The sequence below is a fragment of the Pristiophorus japonicus genome, chromosome 1 (assembly GCF_044704955.1).
Source record: "Pristiophorus japonicus isolate sPriJap1 chromosome 1, sPriJap1.hap1, whole genome shotgun sequence".
In the NCBI taxonomy this organism is placed as follows: domain Eukaryota; kingdom Metazoa; phylum Chordata; class Chondrichthyes; family Pristiophoridae; genus Pristiophorus; species Pristiophorus japonicus.
This window is the reverse complement of record NC_091977.1, coordinates 441,436,231-441,456,575: the sequence shown is the minus strand read 5'-3', so window position 1 is coordinate 441,456,575 and position 20,345 is coordinate 441,436,231. Positions and strand designations below refer to the sequence as shown.

The following is a 20,345-nucleotide window of genomic DNA, read 5'->3' as shown; positions in this document are numbered from 1 at the left end:
TGAATATAAGCCTAGTCGATCCAGTCTTTCTTCATATGTTAGTCCTGCCATCACGGGAATCAGTCTGGTGAACCTTTGCTGCACTCCCTCGATAGCAAGAATGTCCTTCCTCAGATTAGGAAACCAAAACTGCACACAATACTCAAGGTGTGGTCTCACCAAGGTCCTGTACAACTGCAGCAAGACCTCTCTGCTCCTATACTCAAACCCTCTCGCTATGAAGGCCAACATGCCATTTGCTTTCTTCACCACCTGCTATACCTGCATGCCAACTTTCAATGATTGATGTACCATGACACCCAGGCCAAGATCAGATCAGTCATGATCTTATTGAATGGTGGAGCAGTCTCGAGGGGCTGTATGGCCTACTCTTGCTCCTATTTATTATGTTCTTATGTCCCAGAATCCATCTCTGTTGCCAGTGAAGCATTAGACTACAGCCTGCAGAACTGGCAGAAGCTTTCTTTTAAATCAGACTAACGCTCCAACAGTTTCAATCATTGCATTTTTGGCTAGTACTGAAAACACATGTCAGAGTATCAGCATTTTCTGTTTTGATCTTCCCTTCTGTACCAATGAATGGAAGGTTCTAGTGCTTTCTGCAACTGTAAAACAGAAAATCACATGACATTTTTGAAATGCTCCCTTTGCCACCAGATGAGGATACCTGGGTGAGGACATCAAACATCTGTTTCCATTTTGCTGAGGAGGAATGCCAAATGTGAGAGCTATTACAGGAATAGCAACCTTCCATTACACAGACTGTTAGTTCTGGACTACTGTCAGCTCGCCTTCATGTTTTTTTTGTAGGATTATTGGCATCTCCAGAGTTCTACCACACAGTAGGAAAAATGATTCTTGCGACGCAGGGTTTCTGGGAAAAAAGAAATGATCCGCTGGAATCGACCCATTATTGTTGTTATGATACCCATGACTCACCAACGTGTTTCAGAGAAACAAAATAAATAAATCAGACACAATAGCTGGGTCTGGAGCACAGTTGGTCGAGTAATATAGTAACGTAATAACCTGTGGCGTGCAAGAAACACATGTGTCAGCTTGTCAGAAGAAAAATACTTCTGTTAAATGATAGTCTGCACAGTGTAGCTCAAAAATCATTTCACTAATGTCACCCATAGTCTGCACTTGTAGCTATTTAGTGGCGGGAACTAAAATCAGAACTATATTATTAAAAAAAAAATCTGTGTTTTACCCATTTTTACTTGAGGATGGAGGGTATCTGAAATCATTGTAAAATAGAGATTCAACTGAGTGAGAAGCCAAAGCACTAATAAAATTGTCCCAAAACAAGCTATTTTAGTAATAATATTCATGCAATCCAAGACCAAGATTTTGCTTACCTCGGTGGGCCTTGTGCAGTCAGAGGCAGGTTGTGATCCCATTGCTGGTTCCTTACCTCATTAGCCCTATTGAGGCTAGTTAAGCCCGCCAGTCGCATTTCCCGGAACAATTAGATGGAGCGGGTCTAGTGATGTCATTCATGACGCATCATGAGTCTGTTTTCTTAAAGGGACCATGGCCACCTTACTTTTGACTTTTGTGCTGTCAGTATTCACAGCATCGAAGTGCTGCAAATACTGTCAATCACTGCATAGAGGTGCAGGGTTGCACCCAGGGGTTTTCCCATGACTCCCTCCGTACGCTTATGGAAGGAGTCGCAGCACGCAGGGGGGTCCTCTTCCCTTCCCATTAGTGGAAGCTACCTCCCCAGGACACCAACACAGCCTGGTTTCACACTGCACAGGAGGTCACAAACAGAGATGTCGTCAAGAGGACCTGGTTGCAGTGGCACAAACCTTTCAATGATCTCATTCGATCAGGAAACATGAGTACAAAGCCACACTCACCTTCATTCTGCTGTGCCTCACATCACATCCCCATCACTCTGCCTTCCCTACCCTACTTCTGCACGTCCTTACACCAACTTACTTGCACCTCTACCCATCCCTGGGGCTGAAATTTCCCCTTTCCTTAAGGTCTCTTAACATCGGAAAGCGGCAGCCACACTGCGGATGCAGTGGCCACCGACTTTTCGTGTAATGACCGCCATTATCAAAATTCTGCTCCCGTGTTATCCCAGCAGTGCCCCCCCCCGCCACCCCATCGCTCCGCTGCTGCTGATCTGTGTTTAATAATAATAACTTTTATTTATATAGCGCCTTTAATGTAGTAAAGTGTCCCAAGGTGCGTAAAGTGAGTTAAGTGCGGCACTTTCCGATGTTGGTGCACCACCGATCTACCCCCTGACGGTGAAATTCCACTGTGAAAATCTTCAGCCCGCCCGGCGGTGCCAAACAAGCTTTTTCATGGTGGTCCAGTGAGTCTGAGGACTCCTGTAATGGCAGCATGGCTCCCCTTAAAGCAGAGGGCCTACTGCCACTGCCACCGTGTTTTTTTTTTTGTTGGCCGACTGCCATGTCGGCCCGACAGTTATTCCTCCGGGTTCGGCTGGGCCGGCAACAGGCAGTCTGACACCCCCTCTTGGGTGTCAGGCCGCTGGCCTGGCCATAACCCTCCCTGGTGGTCCAGTGCACCGAAGTTTAAAGATCGCGCAAAGCTTCCCCTTGAAGTGAAGGGGAGCGACGTGGTGACACGGCGCCATGATGATGTCCTCACAGTGACCACTCCACACTGCCCCCAACATCTGCCCCTCTAATGGTGTCACCACCACACATCTGCCCCCATTAAGAATGACTTCCGGATCCGAGTAAAAAAAAAACAAAGAGCGGAATTTTGCTCAAGAGGCAACCTCAACCACCACGGCGGTAAAAACACTCAAAACAGCTGGTGTGTGTCCCGTCTTGGGCGGGGGGGCAATTTCGGACCCCCACTTTCTCTACATTATCAAATTCCATCTTACCAGCCACCCCTCACACTCATCCTCATCCTAGTCCAATCATACCAATTAACAACACACAAGGGTAGCCATTTGTGTGTTTTATCTAATGTTCATGTAAAGTTTCTGTTAATGTGGTGTCAAACATTGAAACCTTTATTTTCAATACTTTGTGTTCTTGGACAGATTTGTGTGCACCTTTGGAAGTGGCTTGGTGAGTTGTAGTGAGTGGTGAGACATAATGGTACACCCCACAATGGTGATGAATGTGAAAGGAACGGCTTGGACATTGCAGGGATGCTTTATGGTGTTGGTGTGGGATGGTGCCAACCTGGAACATCATGTGGCGGCCAGGGTGTACAGCATCAAGTGAAGTAAATGTGGCCATGGTGAGGCCATCCCTGGCCTGCCGGGCAGCAATGTGGTTGGGTGCTGATGCCCTGTGTCCTGTGTTGCATTAGGTGATTGCAGAGAAGGTTGGTGTTGTTGTTGGTACTGCCGGTGTTGGGGCTGATTGTGATCAGATTCTGAGGACCAAGGTGAAACAGTATAAACTGTAAGCATGCTGATGGAATAGATTGCAGGTGAAATTGAGATGACAGAAGTAATCTGGCAATGAAGAGAGAGGTTGTTCCAATGAGGTGACTGGATGGAGAGCTTGCTCCAAACACTTGCAGCCTGCATAAAGCTCAAGTTTAATAATGGACCGTTCGGGCAATACAGCTTTGGCTGCAGCCATCTAACACTGCCCTAGAATCTTTAGGGAGCAGTCATTGACCACTTCCAACTCGCACCCTTTTGGCCACCCTGAACCTGCACTCTATACTTGAATTCTGTACAACTATATCCATAACAAGGATCAGCGCATTTATCCACTGAATCTGTGGAGGGAGACCGACTAAAAAAAGGACAACTTCTGTTGAATGTGTGAGCCTTGCTTTGTGGAGTGTTTCAGTGTTTGGAGAGGATGATGATCATGCAAAGTTTTGCACATGTGACCTGACAGTTGCTTAATTAGAAATTGTAATATTTCATTGTAACATTAAGGTGCCAAGTGTACTGAGTGTAACAATCTATGATCCATCCAAAAGAAGGCACCTGTAATAAAAGAAAGAAAAGGCTTGCATTTATATAGCTCCTTTCACGGACAACCGAACATCTCAAAGCGCTTTACAGCCAATGGAGTACTTTTGGTGTGTAGTCACTGTTGTAATGTAGGAAACGCGGCAGCCAATTTGCGCACAGCAAGCTCCCACTAACAGCAACGTGATAATGACCAGATAATCGTTTTGGTTATGTTGATTGAGGGATAAATATTGGCCAGGACACCGGGGATAACCTGCTCTTCTTCGAAATAATGCTATGGGATATTTTACGTCTACCTGAGAGGGCAGACGAGGCCTCAGTTTAACAACTCATCCGAAAGAGGGCACCTCTGACAGTGCAGCCCTCCCTCAGCACTGTACCAGAGTGTCAGCTGAGATTATATGCTCAAGTTCCTGGGGTGGGACTTGAACCCACAACCTTCTGACTCAGAGGCATGTGTGCTACCTACGGAGCCACAGCTGACACTCTGAGTAATAGAAAAGGTCCTTTGTTTACGACCTGTGTCAATTTTTGTATCCTGATTCCACAAATATACAAGCGGGCCTTTGCTTGCCCCCCTCAACTTTATCTTTTCTCCCAGAACCTACTTGTAGGCTGGCTTGGGGGCTAAGATTCATCAGACCGTGATCAGTGCGTTGCATCAGAGTGCCTGTTGGTGCCCGCAGCTCACTACATAGAAACATGGAAAATAGGTGCAGGAGTAGGCCATTCGGCCCTTCTAGCCTGCACCGCCATTCAATGAGTTCATGGCTGAACATGTAACTTCAGTACCCCATTCCTGCTTTCTCACCATACCCCTTGATTCCCCTAGTAGTAAGGACTTCATCTAACTCCTTTTTGAATATATTTAGTGAATTGGCCTCAACAACTTTCTGTGGTAGAGAATTCCACAGGTTCACCACTCTCTGGGTGAAGAAATTCCTCCTCATCTCGGTCCTAAATGGCTTCCCCCTTATCCTTAGACTGTGTCCCCTGGTTCTGGACTTCCCCAACATTGGGAACATTCTTCCTGCATCTAACCTGTCTAACCCCGTCAGAATTTTAAACGTTTCTCTGAGGTCCCCTCTCATTCTTCTGAACTCCAGTGAATACAAGCCCAGTTGATCCAGTCTTTCTTGATAGGTCAGTCCCGCCATCCCGGGAATCAGTCTGGTGAACCTCCGCTGCACTCCCTCAAAGGCAAGAATGTCCTTCCTCAGGTTAGGAGACCAAAACTATACACAATACTCCAGGTGTGGCCTCACCAAGGCCCTGTACAATTGTAGCAACACCTCCCTGCCCCTGTACTCAAATCCCCTCGCTATGAAGGCCAACATGCCATTTGCTTTCTTAACCGCCTGCTGTACCTGCATGCCAACCTTCAATGACTGATGTACCATGACACCCAGGTCTCTTTGCACCTCCCCTTTTCCTAATCTGTCACCATTCAGATAATAGTCTGTCTCTCTGTTTTTACCACCAAAGTGGATAACCTCACATTTATCCACATTATACTTCATCTGCCATGCATTTGCCCACTCACCTAACCTATCCAAGTCGCTCTGCAGCCTCATAGCATCCTCCTCGCAGCTCACACTGCCACCCAACTTAGTGTCTTCCGCAAATTTGGAGATACTACATTTAATCCCCTCGTCTAAATCATTAATGTACAGTGTAAACAGTTGGGGCCCCAGCACAGAACCTTGCGGTACCCCACTAGTCACTGCCTGCCATTCTGAAAAGTCCCCATTTACTCCTACTCTTTGCTTCCTGTCTGACAACCAGTTCTCAATCCATGTCAGCACACTACCCCCAATCCCATGTGCTTTAACTTTGCACATTAATCTCTTGTGTGGGACCTTGTCGAAAGCCTTCTGAAAGTCCAAATATACCACATCAACTGGTTCTCCCTTGTCCACTCTACTGGAAACATCCTCAAAAAATTCCAGAAGATTTGTCAAGCATGATTTCCCTTTCACAAATCCATGCTGACTTGGACCTATCATATTACCTCTTTCCAAATGCACTGCTATGACATCCTTAATAATTGATTCCATCATTTTACCCACTACCGATGTCAGGCTGACCGGTCTATAATTCCCTGTTTTCTCTCTCCCTCCTTTTTTAAAAAGTGGGGTTACATTGGCTACCCTCCACTCCATAGGAACTGATCCAGAGTCAATGGAATGTTGGAAAATGACTGTCAATGCATCCACTATTTCCAAGGCCACCTCCTTAAGTACTCTGGGATGCAGTCCATCAGGCCCTGGGGATTTATCGGCCTTCAATCCCATCAATTTCCCCAACACAATTTCCCGACTAATAAGGATTTCCCTCAGTTCCTCCTCCTTACTAGACCCTCCTTTTATATCCGGAAGGTTGTTTGTGTCCTCCTCAGTGAATACCGAACCAAAGTATTTGTTCAATTGGTCCGCCATTTCTTTGTTCCCCGTTATGACGTCCCCTGATTCTGACTGCAGGGGACCTACGTTTGTCTTTACTAACCTTTTTCTCTTTACATATCTGTAGAAACTTTTGCAATCCGTCTTAATGTTCCCTGCAAGCTTCTCCTCGTACTCCATTTTCCCTGCCCTAATCAAACCCTTTGTCCTCCTCTGCTGAGTTCTAAATTTCTCCCAGTCCCCGGGTTCGCTGCTATTTCTGGCCAATTTGTATGCCACTTCCTTGGCTTTAATGCTATCCCTGATTTCCCTTGATAGCCACGGTTGAGCCACCTTCCCTTTTTTATTTTTACGCCAGACAGGGATGTACAATTGTTGTAGTTCATCCATGCGGTCTCTAAATGTCTGCCATTGCCCATCCACAGTCAACCCCTTCAGTATCATTCGCCAATCTATCCTAGCCAATTCACGCCTCATACCTTCAAAGTTACCCTTCTTTAAGTTCTGGACCATGGTCTCTGAATTAACTGTTTCATTCTCCATCCTAATGCAGAATTTTGTAACTTTTTTATAACTTTCTCTGTCCAAAATACAATTCAAATACCTTTTATTCGAATGTAAGGCTGGTAAATTCCTTGGGGCTGATCCCATTCCGCTGCTGTAACTTCACTGGACCACCACACTTCCACCAAAGTTATAGTGGTGTACCAGGAGCACCTCTGAGGAAATTCCTGACATAATTTGCCTAACTAAATCCCCATAGGGCCAGTGTGGATTTTCCTCCTCACAAACTCTTCTCCTCATTGGGCTATATATGACTTCACAATATCTCAGCATTATTTTTGACATCGTCCCATTTCCTTTGCATGCTACAATAATCCTCACCCAGCTCACTCTCCCATTTAATTGCTGCTATGTCTATCTTTAGTTCTGTAGAATGAAAACAGGCAGCAACCTAGCAGCATCAGTTTCAGCGATTATTTCTGTGCCTGTACAAATCATTCCTTTGATAAGTCGCTCTGTCAATTTTGTTATATATGTAGACTTGTATATACCTTGTACATCCACTAGAGGGTTCATCCCCTGGAGTCCCAAGGGATGCCACAATCAGTTGGGAGCACAGGTACTTAAGAAGGCCTCACAGGCTGGAGAGACACTCTGGAGACCTGCAATAAAGGTCTAAGGTCACACTTTACTTTGAGCTCACAGCATCCAGTCAGACTCTTTATTCATACATAACAACTGGCGACAAGATACAGATGACGAACCCAACGATGCAGAGAACAGTGGGCATCCTGGAGAAATTCTCGGAGGGAGATGATTGGGAAACATTCGTGGAGTGACCTCGTGGCCAACGAGCTGGAAGGAGAAGTGAACGCTGCCAAACGAAGGACGATTCTCCTCACCATCTTCGGGGCACCAACGTATGGCCTCATGAAAAATCTGCATGCTCCAGCGAAACCCACAGAGAAATCATATGATGATTTGTGCACACTGGTCCGTGAGCATCTGAACCCAAAAAAAAGCGTTCTGATGGCGAGGTACCAGTTCTACACCAGGTCTGAAGGCCAGGAAGTGGCGAGTTATGTCGCCGAGCTAAGACGCCTTGCAGGACATTGCGAATTTGAAGGACATTTGGAGCACATGCTCAGAGACTTTTTCGTACTTGGCATTGGCCACGAAACCATACTTCGCAAACTTTTGACTGTAGCGACCCCAACCTTGAGTAAGGCCATAGCGATAGCCCAGGCATTCATTGCCACCAGTGACAATACGAAGCAAATCGCTCAGCACACGAGTGCTACTACAAGTACTGTGAACAAAGTGATGTTGTTTTCAAATCGCAACATACAGGGCAGGCCCCACATGCCTGCAGCTACATGTCCGCAGATGTCTCAGAGTCCACCATCAAGGGTGATGAATGCAAGGCCATTAACACCTTGTTGGCGTTGCGGGGGTGATCGTCGTTTCCATTCATGACGCTTAAAAGGGTACGTTTGTAAGGGCTGTGGAACAATGGGACACCTTCAACGTATGTGCAGGCGAACTGCAAACCCTGTTAATCCTGCAAACCACCATGTTGCAGAGGAGGACAAATCCACATCAGATCACGTGAACCAGAGCTTCAGACCGAGGAGGCAGAGGCATATGGGGTGCACTCATTTACCACAAAGTGTCCCCCGATAATGCTGAAGGTTGCACTAAATGGACTCCCGGTGTCCATGGAGCTGGACACGGGCACGAGCCAGTCCATTGTGAACAAAAAGACTTTCAAACGATTGTGGTGCAGCAAGGCCTCAAGGCCAGTTTTGACTCCTATTCGCACGAAACTGAGAACTTACACAAAGGAACTGATTTCCGTAATCGGCAGTGCTACTGTAAAAGTCTGCTACAATGGAGTGGTGCACAGGCACCGGGTGATGGTCCCACGCTGTTTGGCAGGAGCTGGCTGGGAAAGATACACTGGAACTGGGACGACGTCTGAGCGCTCTCATCCGCTGATAACACTTCGTGTGCCCAGGTCTTAAACAAGTTGCCTTCACTGTTCGAACCAGCCATCGGGAAGTTCCAAGGAGCAAAAGTGCAGATCCACCTAATTCCAGGGGTGCGACCCATCCATCACAAGGCGAGGGCAGTACCCTACATGATGAGAGAAAGGGTAGAGATCGAGCTAGACCGGCTGCAATGGGAGGGCATCATTTTGCCAATCGAATTCAATGAGTGGGCCAGTCCGATTGCTCCAGTCCTCAAGGGAGACGGCACCGTCAGAATCTGTGGTGATTACAAAGTAACTATCAATTGTTTCTCCCTGCAGGATCAATAGCCACTGCCAAAGGCTGGCGACCTTTTTTGCTATGCTGGCGGGAGTAAAGACGTTCATGAAGCTGGACTTGACCTCAGCCTACATGACGCAGGAGCTGGAGGAATCATCGAAGGGCCTCACCTGCAACAACATGCACAAATGTCCCTTCATTTAGAACAGATGCCCGTTTGAAATTTGATCAGCGACGGCGATATTCCAGATAAACATGGAAAGCTTACTGAAGTCGGTTCCGCGCACGGTGGTCTTCCAGGATGACATCTTGGTTACAGGTCGGGACACAGTCGAGCACCTGCAGAACCTGGAAAAGGTTCTTAGTCAACTCAGCCATGTGGGGCTCAGGTTAAAATGCTCGAAGTGCATTTTCCTGGAGCCTGAAGTGGAGTTCCTGGGGAGAAGAATCGCGGCGGATGGCATCAGGCCCACCGATTCGAAGACAGAGACAATCGAGAATGCACTGAGACCACAGAACGTGACGGAGTTGCGGTCGTTTCTAGGACTCCTGAACTACTTTGGTAACTTCTTACCTGGTCTCAGCACACTGTTAGAACCACTGCACACTTTACTGCGTAAAGGAGATGAATGGGTATGGGGCAACAGCCAAGAAAATGCCTTTGTAAAAGTTAGAAAATTGTTATGCTCAAACAAATTGCTTGTGTTGTATGATCCATGTAAACGTTTTGTACTAGCATGTGATGCGTTGTCATACAGCGTCGGGTGTGTATTGCAACAAGCTCACGATTCTGGGAAATTGCAACTGGTTGCTTATGCATCCAGAAGTCTGTCTAAGGCTGAGAGAGCCTACAGCATGATTGAAAAAGAAGCATTAGCATGTGTCCATGGGGTAAAGAAAATGCATCAATAGCTATTTGGGCTAAAATTTGAATTGGAAGCTGACCATAAGCCATTAATATCCCTGTTTTCCGAGAGTAAAGGGATAAATATGAATGCATCGGCCCGCATCCAGAGATGGGCGTTCATGTTGTCCGCATACAACTATGCCATCCGCCACAGGCCAGGCACAGAAAACTGCACCGATGCTCTCAGTAGGCTGCCATTGCCCACCACGGGGGTGGAAATGGCGCAGCCCGCAGATTTAGTCATGGTTATGGAAGCATTCGAGAGTGAGCAATCACCCGTCACAGCCCGACAGATTAGAACGAGCCAGGACCCCTTACTGTCCCTCGTAAAAAATTGTGTGTTTCACTGGAGCTGGTCCAGTGTTCCAGTGGAAATGCAGGAAGAGGTAAAGCCGTATCAGCGGTGCAAAGGTGAAATGTCTATACAGGCAGACTGCCTTCTGTGGGGAAATTGGGTAGTGGTCCCCAAGAAATGCAGAGACACTTTCATCAGTGACCTCCACAGTACCCACCCAGGCATCGTAATGATGAAAGCGATAGCTAGATCACACGTGTCTGGCCCGGTATCGATGCGGCCTTAGAGTTCTGCGTGCACAGGTGTAAGACATGCTCGCAGTTAAGCAATGCACCCAGGGAGGCGCCACTAAGTTTATGGTCTTGGCCCTCCAAACCAAGGTCCAGGGTCCATTCGACTATGCAGGCCCATTTTTGGATAAAATGTTCCTTGTGGTTGTAGATGCGTACTCCAATGGATTGAATGTGAGATAATGTCGGCAAGCACGTCCGCTGCCACCACTGAAAGCCTGCGGGCCATGTTTGCCACACACGGACTACCCGATGTCCTTGTGAGCGACAACGGACCATGTTTTACCAGTGCCGCGTTCAAAGAGTTCATGACCCGTAACGGGATCAAACATGTCACATTTGCCCCGTTCAAACCAGCATCCAATGGTCAGGCAGAGAGAGCAGTGCAAACCATCATGCAGGGTTTGAAGAGAGTAACTGAAGGCTCACTGCAGACTCGCCTATCCCGAGTCCTGCTCAGCTACCGCACGAGACCCCACTCGCTCACTGGGATTCCATCTGCTGAACTGCTCATGAAAAGGGCACTTAAGACAAGGCTCTCATTAGTTCACCCTGATCTACATGATCAGGCGGCTTCAACAAAGTGGATATCATTATAGCGCAAATGTGTCACGTGAAATTGAAATCAATGATCCTGTCTTTGTATTGAATTATGGACGAGGTCCCAAGTGGCTTCCCGCACCATTGTGGCCAAAGAGGGGACCAGGATGTTTCGGGTCAAACTTTCAAATGGACTCATTCACCGGAAACACTTGGACCAAATCAAACTCAGATTCACGGACTATCCTGAGCAACCCACTTTGGACCCTACGTTCTTTGACCCCCCCAACACACACCAGTGGCAACCTACACCGCAGTTGGCCACGAAGCAGAACCCATCACCTGCAGCGGCCCAGCAGGACTCACCACACCAGGCAGCCCAGCAAGGCCAGCTGCACAGCAGCCCAGCGATTCACCAAAACCAGCATTTGCACCGAGACAATCAACCAGGGAAAGAAAGGCCCCAGATCGACTCACCTTGTAAATAGTTACACTGTTGACTTTCGGGGGGAGTGTTATATATGTAGACTTGTATATACCTTGTACAGCCACCAGAGTGCTCATCCCCTGGAGTCCCAAGGGATCCCACAATCCCTTGGGAGCACAGGTACTTAAGGAGGCCTCACAGGCTGGAGAAGCACTCTGGAGACCTGCAATAAAAGACTAAGGTCACACATTACTTTGAGCTCACAGTATCCAGTCAGACTCTTTATTCATACATAACAAATTTGTTGTAAGTCTTTCCAGTCTCTTTAATTGGGAAAGACACATAAAGTTAAAGATCATAATGCAAGGCTTCCACAAAGGCTGAAAAGAGTAGAAGAGAAGGCAAGATAAATCAACAAATACTGATTAGGTAACAACAAGCTTGGATTTTAGAAGCCTGTTGATTATTAGGGAAGGAAAGACTGAAGGAGGTAACAAGTTCTATAGTTTTCAAGCCCAAGGCAAACAGTGAGTTAAAGTTACTGAACTATGGGGCGACATTCAGTGCAGCCAGAAAGTTGGTGGTGTTAAGGCCTGGTCTCCCTGATTATTGCCGCAAAGTTTGCAGCGGCCATTTGATCCAAATACAGCTTTTTGACCACAAGAAAGAGTTCCAGTCTTATTAGCCCTTCAAACCTGAAAGTTTGCAGTCTTAATTGTGACATTATTCCCATGGGAAATTCACTCATAGGGTGATGTGGCAGCTGCCATTGCAGCACAGGCGCGAGGGAACAAGTGTATCGATGCTGCTTTGAAGAGGATGGCTGGGCTCTGCAAGGGTCGATGGAGTGTGTAAGTGCTGTCATATCTGGTGACTTTCAGATTGTGGCTGCTCGCATGCCGTCTTAGCTGGACGCCCCCCCGAGACCTCAGTGTTGCTTTCGCGGCTGGGTCCACCACGGGCCACAGGGTATCTTCCGATGTGGTGCCACAGCACCGCCCTGAGCTCCCTCAGATTGGTGGTGGTGGTATTGTGCTGCCTCTGGTGAGTTATTCAGGCTCCTTGGGCCAGGATATGGATGATGCGCTCCCTCCAGCTCACAGCATTCCTGGCCCCAGACCTGTTACTCCGCCAGTGCCTCCACGCAAGGCCTCACCCGAGTCAAGTCAGACTGAACTCTCCCAGGAGGGTGTTGACCAGTCTCCAGCCGGTCCTTCCAGGCCCAAAGCTGTTCGAGGGCATCCTAAAAGGACATCTGCAGCTTCCACACAGGTAACACAGCAGCCTTCCCAGACCCATGAGGCAGCCACAGGGGAGACACTGAGGTGAAGTTGCAGGTTAGGCACGTGTAAGATCATCATAGGCAGTCCCTCGAAGTCAAGGATGACTTGCTTCCACTTTAAAAGTCAGTTCTCAGTTGGCTGAACAGTCCAATGTGGGACTACAGTCTCTGTCACAAGTGGGGCAGACAGTGGTTGAAGGAAAAGGTGGGTGGAGAGCCTGGGGTGCTGCACACTCCTTCCGCTGTCTGCGCTTGGTTTCTGCATGCTCTTGGCGTTGAGAGTCATGGTGCTCAGCACCTTCCTCCACTTTGGGCGGTCTTGGTCCAGGGCTTCCCCGGTGCCGGTGGGGATGTTGCACTTTATCAAGGAGGCTTTGAGGGTGTCCTTGAAGCGGTTCCTTTGCCCACCTGGGGCTTGCTTGCTGTGTCAAGGTTACGAGAAGAGCACTTGCTTTGGGAGTCTCGTGTCAGGAATGCGGACGATGTGGCCCGCCCTGCGGAGCTGATCGAGCATAACAGTGGGAATGTTGGCCTGAGCGAGAACATTGATGTTGGTGTGTCCGTCCTCCCAACAGATTTGCAGGATCTTGCAGAGGCAGCCTTGGTGGTACTTCTCCAGTGTTTTGAGGTGTCTGCTGGAAATAGTCTACGTACCTGAGCCATATAGGAGGGCAGATATCACTACTGCCCCGTAGACCATAAGCTTGGTGCCAGATTTGAGGTCCTGGTCTTCAAAAATGTTCTTCCTCAGGCGACCGAAGGCTGCGCTGGCACAGTGAAGGCGGTGTTGGACGTCATCATCGATGTCTGCCCTTACTGACAGTAGGCTCCCGAGGAAAGGAAAATGGCCCACATTGTCCGAGGCCTCACCGTGGATTTTGATAACCAGGGGGCAGTGCTGTGTGGTGGAGTCAGGTTGGTGGAGGACCTTTGTCTTATGGATGTTTAGTGTAAGGCCCATGCTTTTTTACGCCTCACTGAAGGTGTTGACGATGGCTTGGAGTTTGGCCTCCGAGTGTGCGCAGACGCAAGTGTCGTCTGCGTACTGTAGTTCAATGACAGAGGATGGGACAATCTTGGATCTGGCCTGGAGGCGGAACAGATTCCCATTTGTTACCACATGGAATGCTGAGCTGGGGCGACGTTTCCAGTCTGAGCCCCTGGATTGAGATTTCAGTTTTCTCTCTGTGAATCTCGGGATCTCTATTTCTTTCTCTTGCTCTAGTTTTTTCTCCCTTTTTCTCTTTCTCTATTCCTATTTCTCTATTTCCCTTTCTCCCAATCAAATTTTCTCATTCTGTTTCTCATGCCCTTTCTTCACTTCTATCTCTTTATCCTTTCTCTTTTGCTCCCTTCCCTCTTTTTCTCTCCCCCCCTCTCTCTCTTTCCCTCTCCCTCTCTCACATGCTCTCTCTCTCACCCCTCTCTCTCTTACCCTCTCTCTCTTACCCTCTCTCTCTTACCCTCTCCCTCGCTCTCACTCTCTCACCCTCTCTCTCTCTCTCTTACCCTCTCCCTCTCCCCTTGAGTGTGGATTCTATGTTGAACATCCTCAGGTTTGGATCTTACCGTCTTGTCTCTCTCCGATCCCACGGCTCCAAGATCTCTGCCATTCTGCACTGGCCCTAAAAGCTGGCGGGGGCACCGTCAGCTGAAGGGCCGGCTTTTTCACGCTGAAAATGGGTCCGGGGCAGAGCGGCAGTGGTGCGCTCTTTTAGCGTGTCACTACTGCCGCTAGCCCCACACCACTATGAGAGTCAGTCGATTGTGGCGGTGGCCCACACCGCTGCAAGACTTCCCGGGCCGAATCTATGTTGGGCAGCCAGTTGAGCCCAAAGCGGTGGCCATTCGATTTTGACGAATGGCCACCACAAACGGGCAGTAACCGTCCTTCCTGGGAAAATGAATTTCAGGACCTACATCTTTCAGGTGTTGCAGGAAATGTGCCTCCTGTTATTGAGTGACACAAAGACACTGGTTTTAGAAGTCACAGAGAAACATTTGAGCTATTCATTCATTCCGCCTGTTAGAGATTCATAAGATAAGGAACCAAGTGCGGGAAGGAATAAACAAGACGCAAAAACATCTGTTAAAGGTCAATAATGTGCTTGTTATGGTGTGACGTATTTACTCATTCTGTCTTCCTTGATTGTTCCAGTTGTACAGAGAATGGACACAGTGACCGAAGGAATGGAAACATCGAAAAAAAGTTATACGGAAAAACTAACTGCCGTCGAGAGTGACCTGAAGAAATTAGGTAAACTCTACAACATTTTTTGTGCCAGAATCAAAATGAAATTGAACATATATTAATCAATTGCAGCAAATGATATTCCAGCATTAAAATTAATTGAAGCCTAGAAATCACCCTTTACAATATTAACATGCGAACACTGAGGGCTGGAAATTGCCCTCCGCTTTGCTTGGGGCGGATAATTCGAATTACCGCTCGGCGGGAGTCAGAGGGAAGAGGCAGAAAATTCGGCACTTTAACTTTGTCAGCGCCTCCCAGTGCTTTGGGACGCTGTTTGAGGCAGTGTAGGGGCGGGTTTGTGTCAGGAGCTGAGCAGCGGTGATGAGGTCAGCGCGACGTGGATGTGCTGCTTCGCACTGACGCGGAGCAACGTTCATCCCCTTCACTTAAAGGGGAGGGATGCTGCGAGGTCCAGTTAGGCCTCCTTGGCACCCACTGGACCACCAGGAAGGGATTCGGCCGGGCCAGCGACAGAGCACCCAAGAGGGGGTGCGACACTGACTTTTGGCGGTCCGGCCAAACCAGCGGCCGGCCGCCATTGTCGGGCCAACTGTAGAGTCGGCCGATAATTAAAACAAAATGCCGGCCACGGCGGTGTGCCCTCCTCTTTAAGGGCGGCCACACCGCCCAGCCACTGGCATCTTCCCGCCTCGCGATTTCCCCCACGAGGAGGAAAAGGGGTCGCCGCCGGGCGGTAAGGGGTTGGCATGCGGCCGACACGGGGTAGGAGCACCGCACGGGGTGGAAAGTCGGGGCGGGCAGAAACTCCTTCGTTTCCACCCGCCCCTGGCCCAGGGGCAATTGAGGATGGGTCACACTTGCCCCATTACTGCCTCTTACTAAGCACCATCAAAAAGGTACATTTTCAAGTCAAAAGCTGTGGTCCACTGTATCATTTTTAATCATTGAAAGAAGCTGCCTGTGTCTTCAGCTCTTTAAAATGGTTACGTCTGTCATCGACCGTGGGATAAATCTGCTACTTTTCCACATTAGCAGAGGTTTAACTGCAAGTAAACTGAAAAAATACCAGGAAATATATAGCCCCGATTTAACCCCCCTGCGCCCGATAAGAAAGGGTTGTCCACTACCAATTTAACTCCCGGGTTTCAGGAGACGTGTGAGGTCCTCACCGCAAACAGACAAGGGCCTCAAAATATGCAAAATCAGGATCCTATGACACAAATAGAACCTCAATGTGACTTTAACGTGCAATTGTCTGGCAGCAAGCAGGATTGGGAACAGACTAACCCCAGGAGGTTCAGTTTCTTTCATTTTTGGAGTTTTCCCTGTGGGCCAGGAGGAACAGGAGTGCTCCCTCCGGAGCTCCAGAAGGAAAGTGTGAGCCTCCCCTGCCCCAGAATTGCCCCACTCCCCTGATCAGGACATCTCGGGACCACTTACTGACTGCCAGTGACCATTCCCTTGGGTTCCCGGCAACGGCCTCCTGCTTCCCAAAATCCCGTCATTTTGGCAGGCCAGCAGCGCTGCCGTTGTCAGCAATCACTGCAGAAATGGAAATGTGGCAGATGGTGACGTCAATTAGTGTGCTTACTTGATTCACGATCTTCAATTTTTGCCGTCGCCATTCCACTTACCGCCCTCTCTTAATCGCGACTAGCTGAACGTGTGTTCAGCAGTAGGAAGGAGCCTCCAGCAGCGCTATTTAAAGGGATTATCAGCAACAACTTTCAGCCGACATGGTTTCTCAGTTTGACTGGTTCTGTGGAACTTTCTGCACCTCTTGCAGTTTTCTAAACTTTTTTAAAGTTCCTGAGTTGATGCAAGTGGAGAATGCCTACATTTTCATTTAAAGGCTGCTTCTCACAGCACTTGCTCACAGTCATGGGGGCTCTACTTGCAGTCGCCCTCATGCTCGAGTGCCTTTGGGAGAGGGAGCGGAGGTAGCGAAAAAGAAATGAAGCACGCAGAGGAAGGAGGAGCAAGGCCAGGAGGACTCTCAACAGCAGGCCTTATCCAACTAGGGTCTTCCAAAAGCACTTCTCCGACCTGCACTTAAGCCAGGAGCAGTGTATTAGGAGGCTCCGCTTCACCAAGGAGGTGGTCACAGAACTCTGCCACCTCCTGCAACCAGACCTGCAGCCTCCGAGCAGGGTGACCACAGCTCTCCCAGTGACCCTCAAGGTCACCGTGACCCTCAATTTCTTTGTCAGTGGATCCTTTCAGTCTGCAGCAAGAGACATAGCTAACATCTCGCAGTTTGCCATCCATCATTGTATCTGGGAGGTCACAGAGAGTCTCTACTCCAGGAGAAGGGACTACACTGTCTTCTCTCTGAACAGAAAGTGCACATGTGGCTTTGCCAGGATAGTGGGCTTCCCCATGGTACAGGGCACCATCGACTGAACACACGTGGCTTTGTGGGCATCGTATACCAATCCTGAGGTGTTCCGTAACCGCAAAGGCTCACTTAATATGAAGTTTTTGTGTGACCATGCCCAGTGCATCATGATGGTGAATGCCCACTACCTTGGCAGTAGGCATGATGCCTTCATTCTGTGCCAGTCTGGTGTGCCAGCAATCTTCCACCAACCACATCAAACCTGAGGGTTGCTGTTCGGAGACAAGCGCTATCTGTCTGCACCTGGCTGATGACTCCCTGCCTCAATCCCACCACTGTGTCCAGCACTCAAAAAATGACAGCCACACTGCCATCAGGATCATCATTGAGCTGACCATCTGGGTGCTCAAGCAATGGTTCTGCTTCCCTGACCACCCGCTGGAGCAGGTGTGCGATTTTGTGGTGCTCTGCTGCATGCTTCACAACTTTGCCATGATGAGAGCACAGCTCTTGCCACCAGGATTATGGGACTACCTCAGAAGGAGCGTGGGGGGAGGGGGAAGCAAGATATCCATGCATACACCATCAGCAGCTTATGTGAGAAGAGATTGTGGAATGAGGGTGAAGTGGGCTGTGAGAAAGATTAGATATGTCCATACCATCATTATCAGCAATGGTTTCAACTTCTCCCATTGCCACGCTCTCCGTCACTTCCCCTTCAATGATGTCAAGAACAGATTCTTCCAGGTCGCTGATGTTCTGGGTTGCAGCTTTGCCACATTCCACCTGCTGCTGCTCCATCCTGTTTTGTGCCACCTTTGCCTGCAAGAGAAAGAGAAGTGTGTCAGTGAGTGCGGTGCAAAGTGTTTGGGTGATGTGCCTGTCATAGTTGAATAGCTGTCAGTGTTTAAAAGGTGTGAGATGTGGGTGTGAGTGTTGCAGCAATGGTAAGGTTGTGAGGGTGAAGCGAGCCCATGATTGTGAGGTATGAGTGGTGATAGCTCGAGATTATTGGTAGGTAAGTGATGGGGGTGTGGTACATTGAGCAGTGTATGAGGCTTGTGCTGCAGATGGGAGGATATGACATTTGCTAAAGCCTTCACTCACCTTGACCTGCTGTGCAAGACCATTAAACTTCTTTCAACACTGGATCCACATCCTTAGGACCACACTGGTGGCCATGAACAAGTTAGCTTTCTCCTTCCAGAGCCTTCTGCAAGTGGTCTTGAATGGCTTTCTGCCACCCTACAGGAATAGTAGAGCCCACCTTCATTGAACGGTCACCACCAAGGCCTCCAGTGCAGCAGCTGAGAAACATCGTGCTCACTCCTTTGGTTGCTGAACCATGTCTTCAGCCAGATTGACAATGAGGTGCTGTTGCAACAAAGCTCTGCCCTTTAAGTAGAGCCTAGGCCAAACATTACTGGCCATTAGACTGCACCCAATATTCCCCCCCCCCCCCCCGCCCCCACACACTCTATTGAGCATTAAGCCAATCAGCAGCACATTTAACACTGAGATCAGCACTCCAATCATTATAATAAGCTTGCATGGATTTTCCAATTTCGAGTATTTTATGTCGGGACTCCGGTAGAGATCAAGGAAGTGTGGCAAGGGCAGTGAAGAAAGAGTGGGCAGACCTGAGTCAGAGTTGGTTCATCAAGCAGAAGCACAAGATGGAAGAAAGACCAGTGTGGGTCGTGGACAGGGCAGCAGTTGGGGCCTTGATGGAGAATGCAATGCAAAAGTGGGCTGATGATGATGGACAGTTGCGTTGGAGCCCATTAGTTCAGGAGGGGGCGGGTGTGGTATCTAAAGCAAACAGTATACAGGGCGAGGGAGTGGGCTGGGTTGTAAGCAGGACTGGGAGCAGGTGGGCTGAGTGAGGGTGGTAGAGATTGCAAGATTTCTCCATCCCCTCCACACTACATCCACTAACCAGCAGGGTTTTTACACACTACAAGTAGATGATAGCACTATAAGAACTTTCAAAACAAATTATGGTTCACAGCTTAGTGCTGGAATTGGCACATTAGTACAGCATGGGTGGATGACACAAAGAAAGTTGTGGGTCAGGCCAACAACAAGATCATGAAAAAAAGTGCTGGTCAGTGTTGTGGCAGTTGTTGGAAAGAGGAATTGGGATGGAGCGTGGGCAACCCATAATAAAGGTGCAGGTTGGGGTCAGAATTAGCATCAGGGTTTGAATTGGGACTGAAGGCACAAAGAGGAGCAAAAAGAAAGAAAGGCTTGCATTTATATAGCGCCTTTCACAACCACCAGACGTCCCAAAGCACTTTACAGCCAATGAAATACTTTTTGAAGTGTAGTCACTATTGGAACGTAGGAAACCCAGCAGCCAATTAGTGCACAGCAAACTCCCACAAACAGCAATGTGATAATGGCCAGATAATCTGTTTTTTTTAGTGATGTTGGTTGAGGGATAAATATCGGCAAGGACACCGGGGATAACTCCCCATGCTCATCTTTGAAATATTGCCATGGGATCTTTTACTTCCACCCGAGAGAGAACGGGACCTCAGTTGAACGTCTCATCTGAAAGACGTCACCTCCGACAGTGCAGCACTCCCTCAGTACTGCACTGAAGCAGGACAGAGGTACCGGCCTTGTGAAAAGCTGGCAAAGGAAGGTATGGTTCAGATCTGGAGCCACAAAGAAAGATATGAGTCAGAGCCAACATTGGGGCCCAAGGTGGGGCAGCTGGTAGGAAGAGGGGTGGAGGCTGAGAAAGAAAGGTGCAGGTTAGGATCAGTGTTATGGTCCAGGTCGGGGCAGTGGATGGAACTGGAGCCATGATGGGTAGGAGTAAGAGTCTGTGGGAGTGTGGCAGGGACTGTCAGAGAGAAGGAGAAAAGAGACAGGGTGGCGAAAACAGATATTGAAAGAAGGCAGAGGGGTAGGGGAAATACTG

The 20,345-nt window shown here is 48.6% G+C and overlaps 1 protein-coding gene and 1 long non-coding RNA gene across 3 annotated transcripts in view; one reads left to right on the top strand and one right to left on the bottom strand.

Annotated features, from left to right (window-relative positions):
- The window catches only part of LOC139275800 (uncharacterized), a 172,392-nt gene that overhangs the window by 86,558 nt on the left and 65,489 nt on the right, over positions 1 to 20,345 (bottom strand). The window lies entirely within an intron of this gene.
- The window catches only part of colec12 (collectin sub-family member 12), a 416,325-nt gene that overhangs the window by 330,916 nt on the left and 65,064 nt on the right, over positions 1 to 20,345 (top strand). For both annotated transcript variants that reach the window (XM_070892992.1, XM_070893000.1), the window contains one exon: positions 15,019 to 15,117. In XM_070892992.1, coding sequence (XP_070749093.1) covers positions 15,019 to 15,117 — 99 coding nt within the window. The remainder of the gene's footprint in view (positions 1 to 15,018; positions 15,118 to 20,345) is intronic.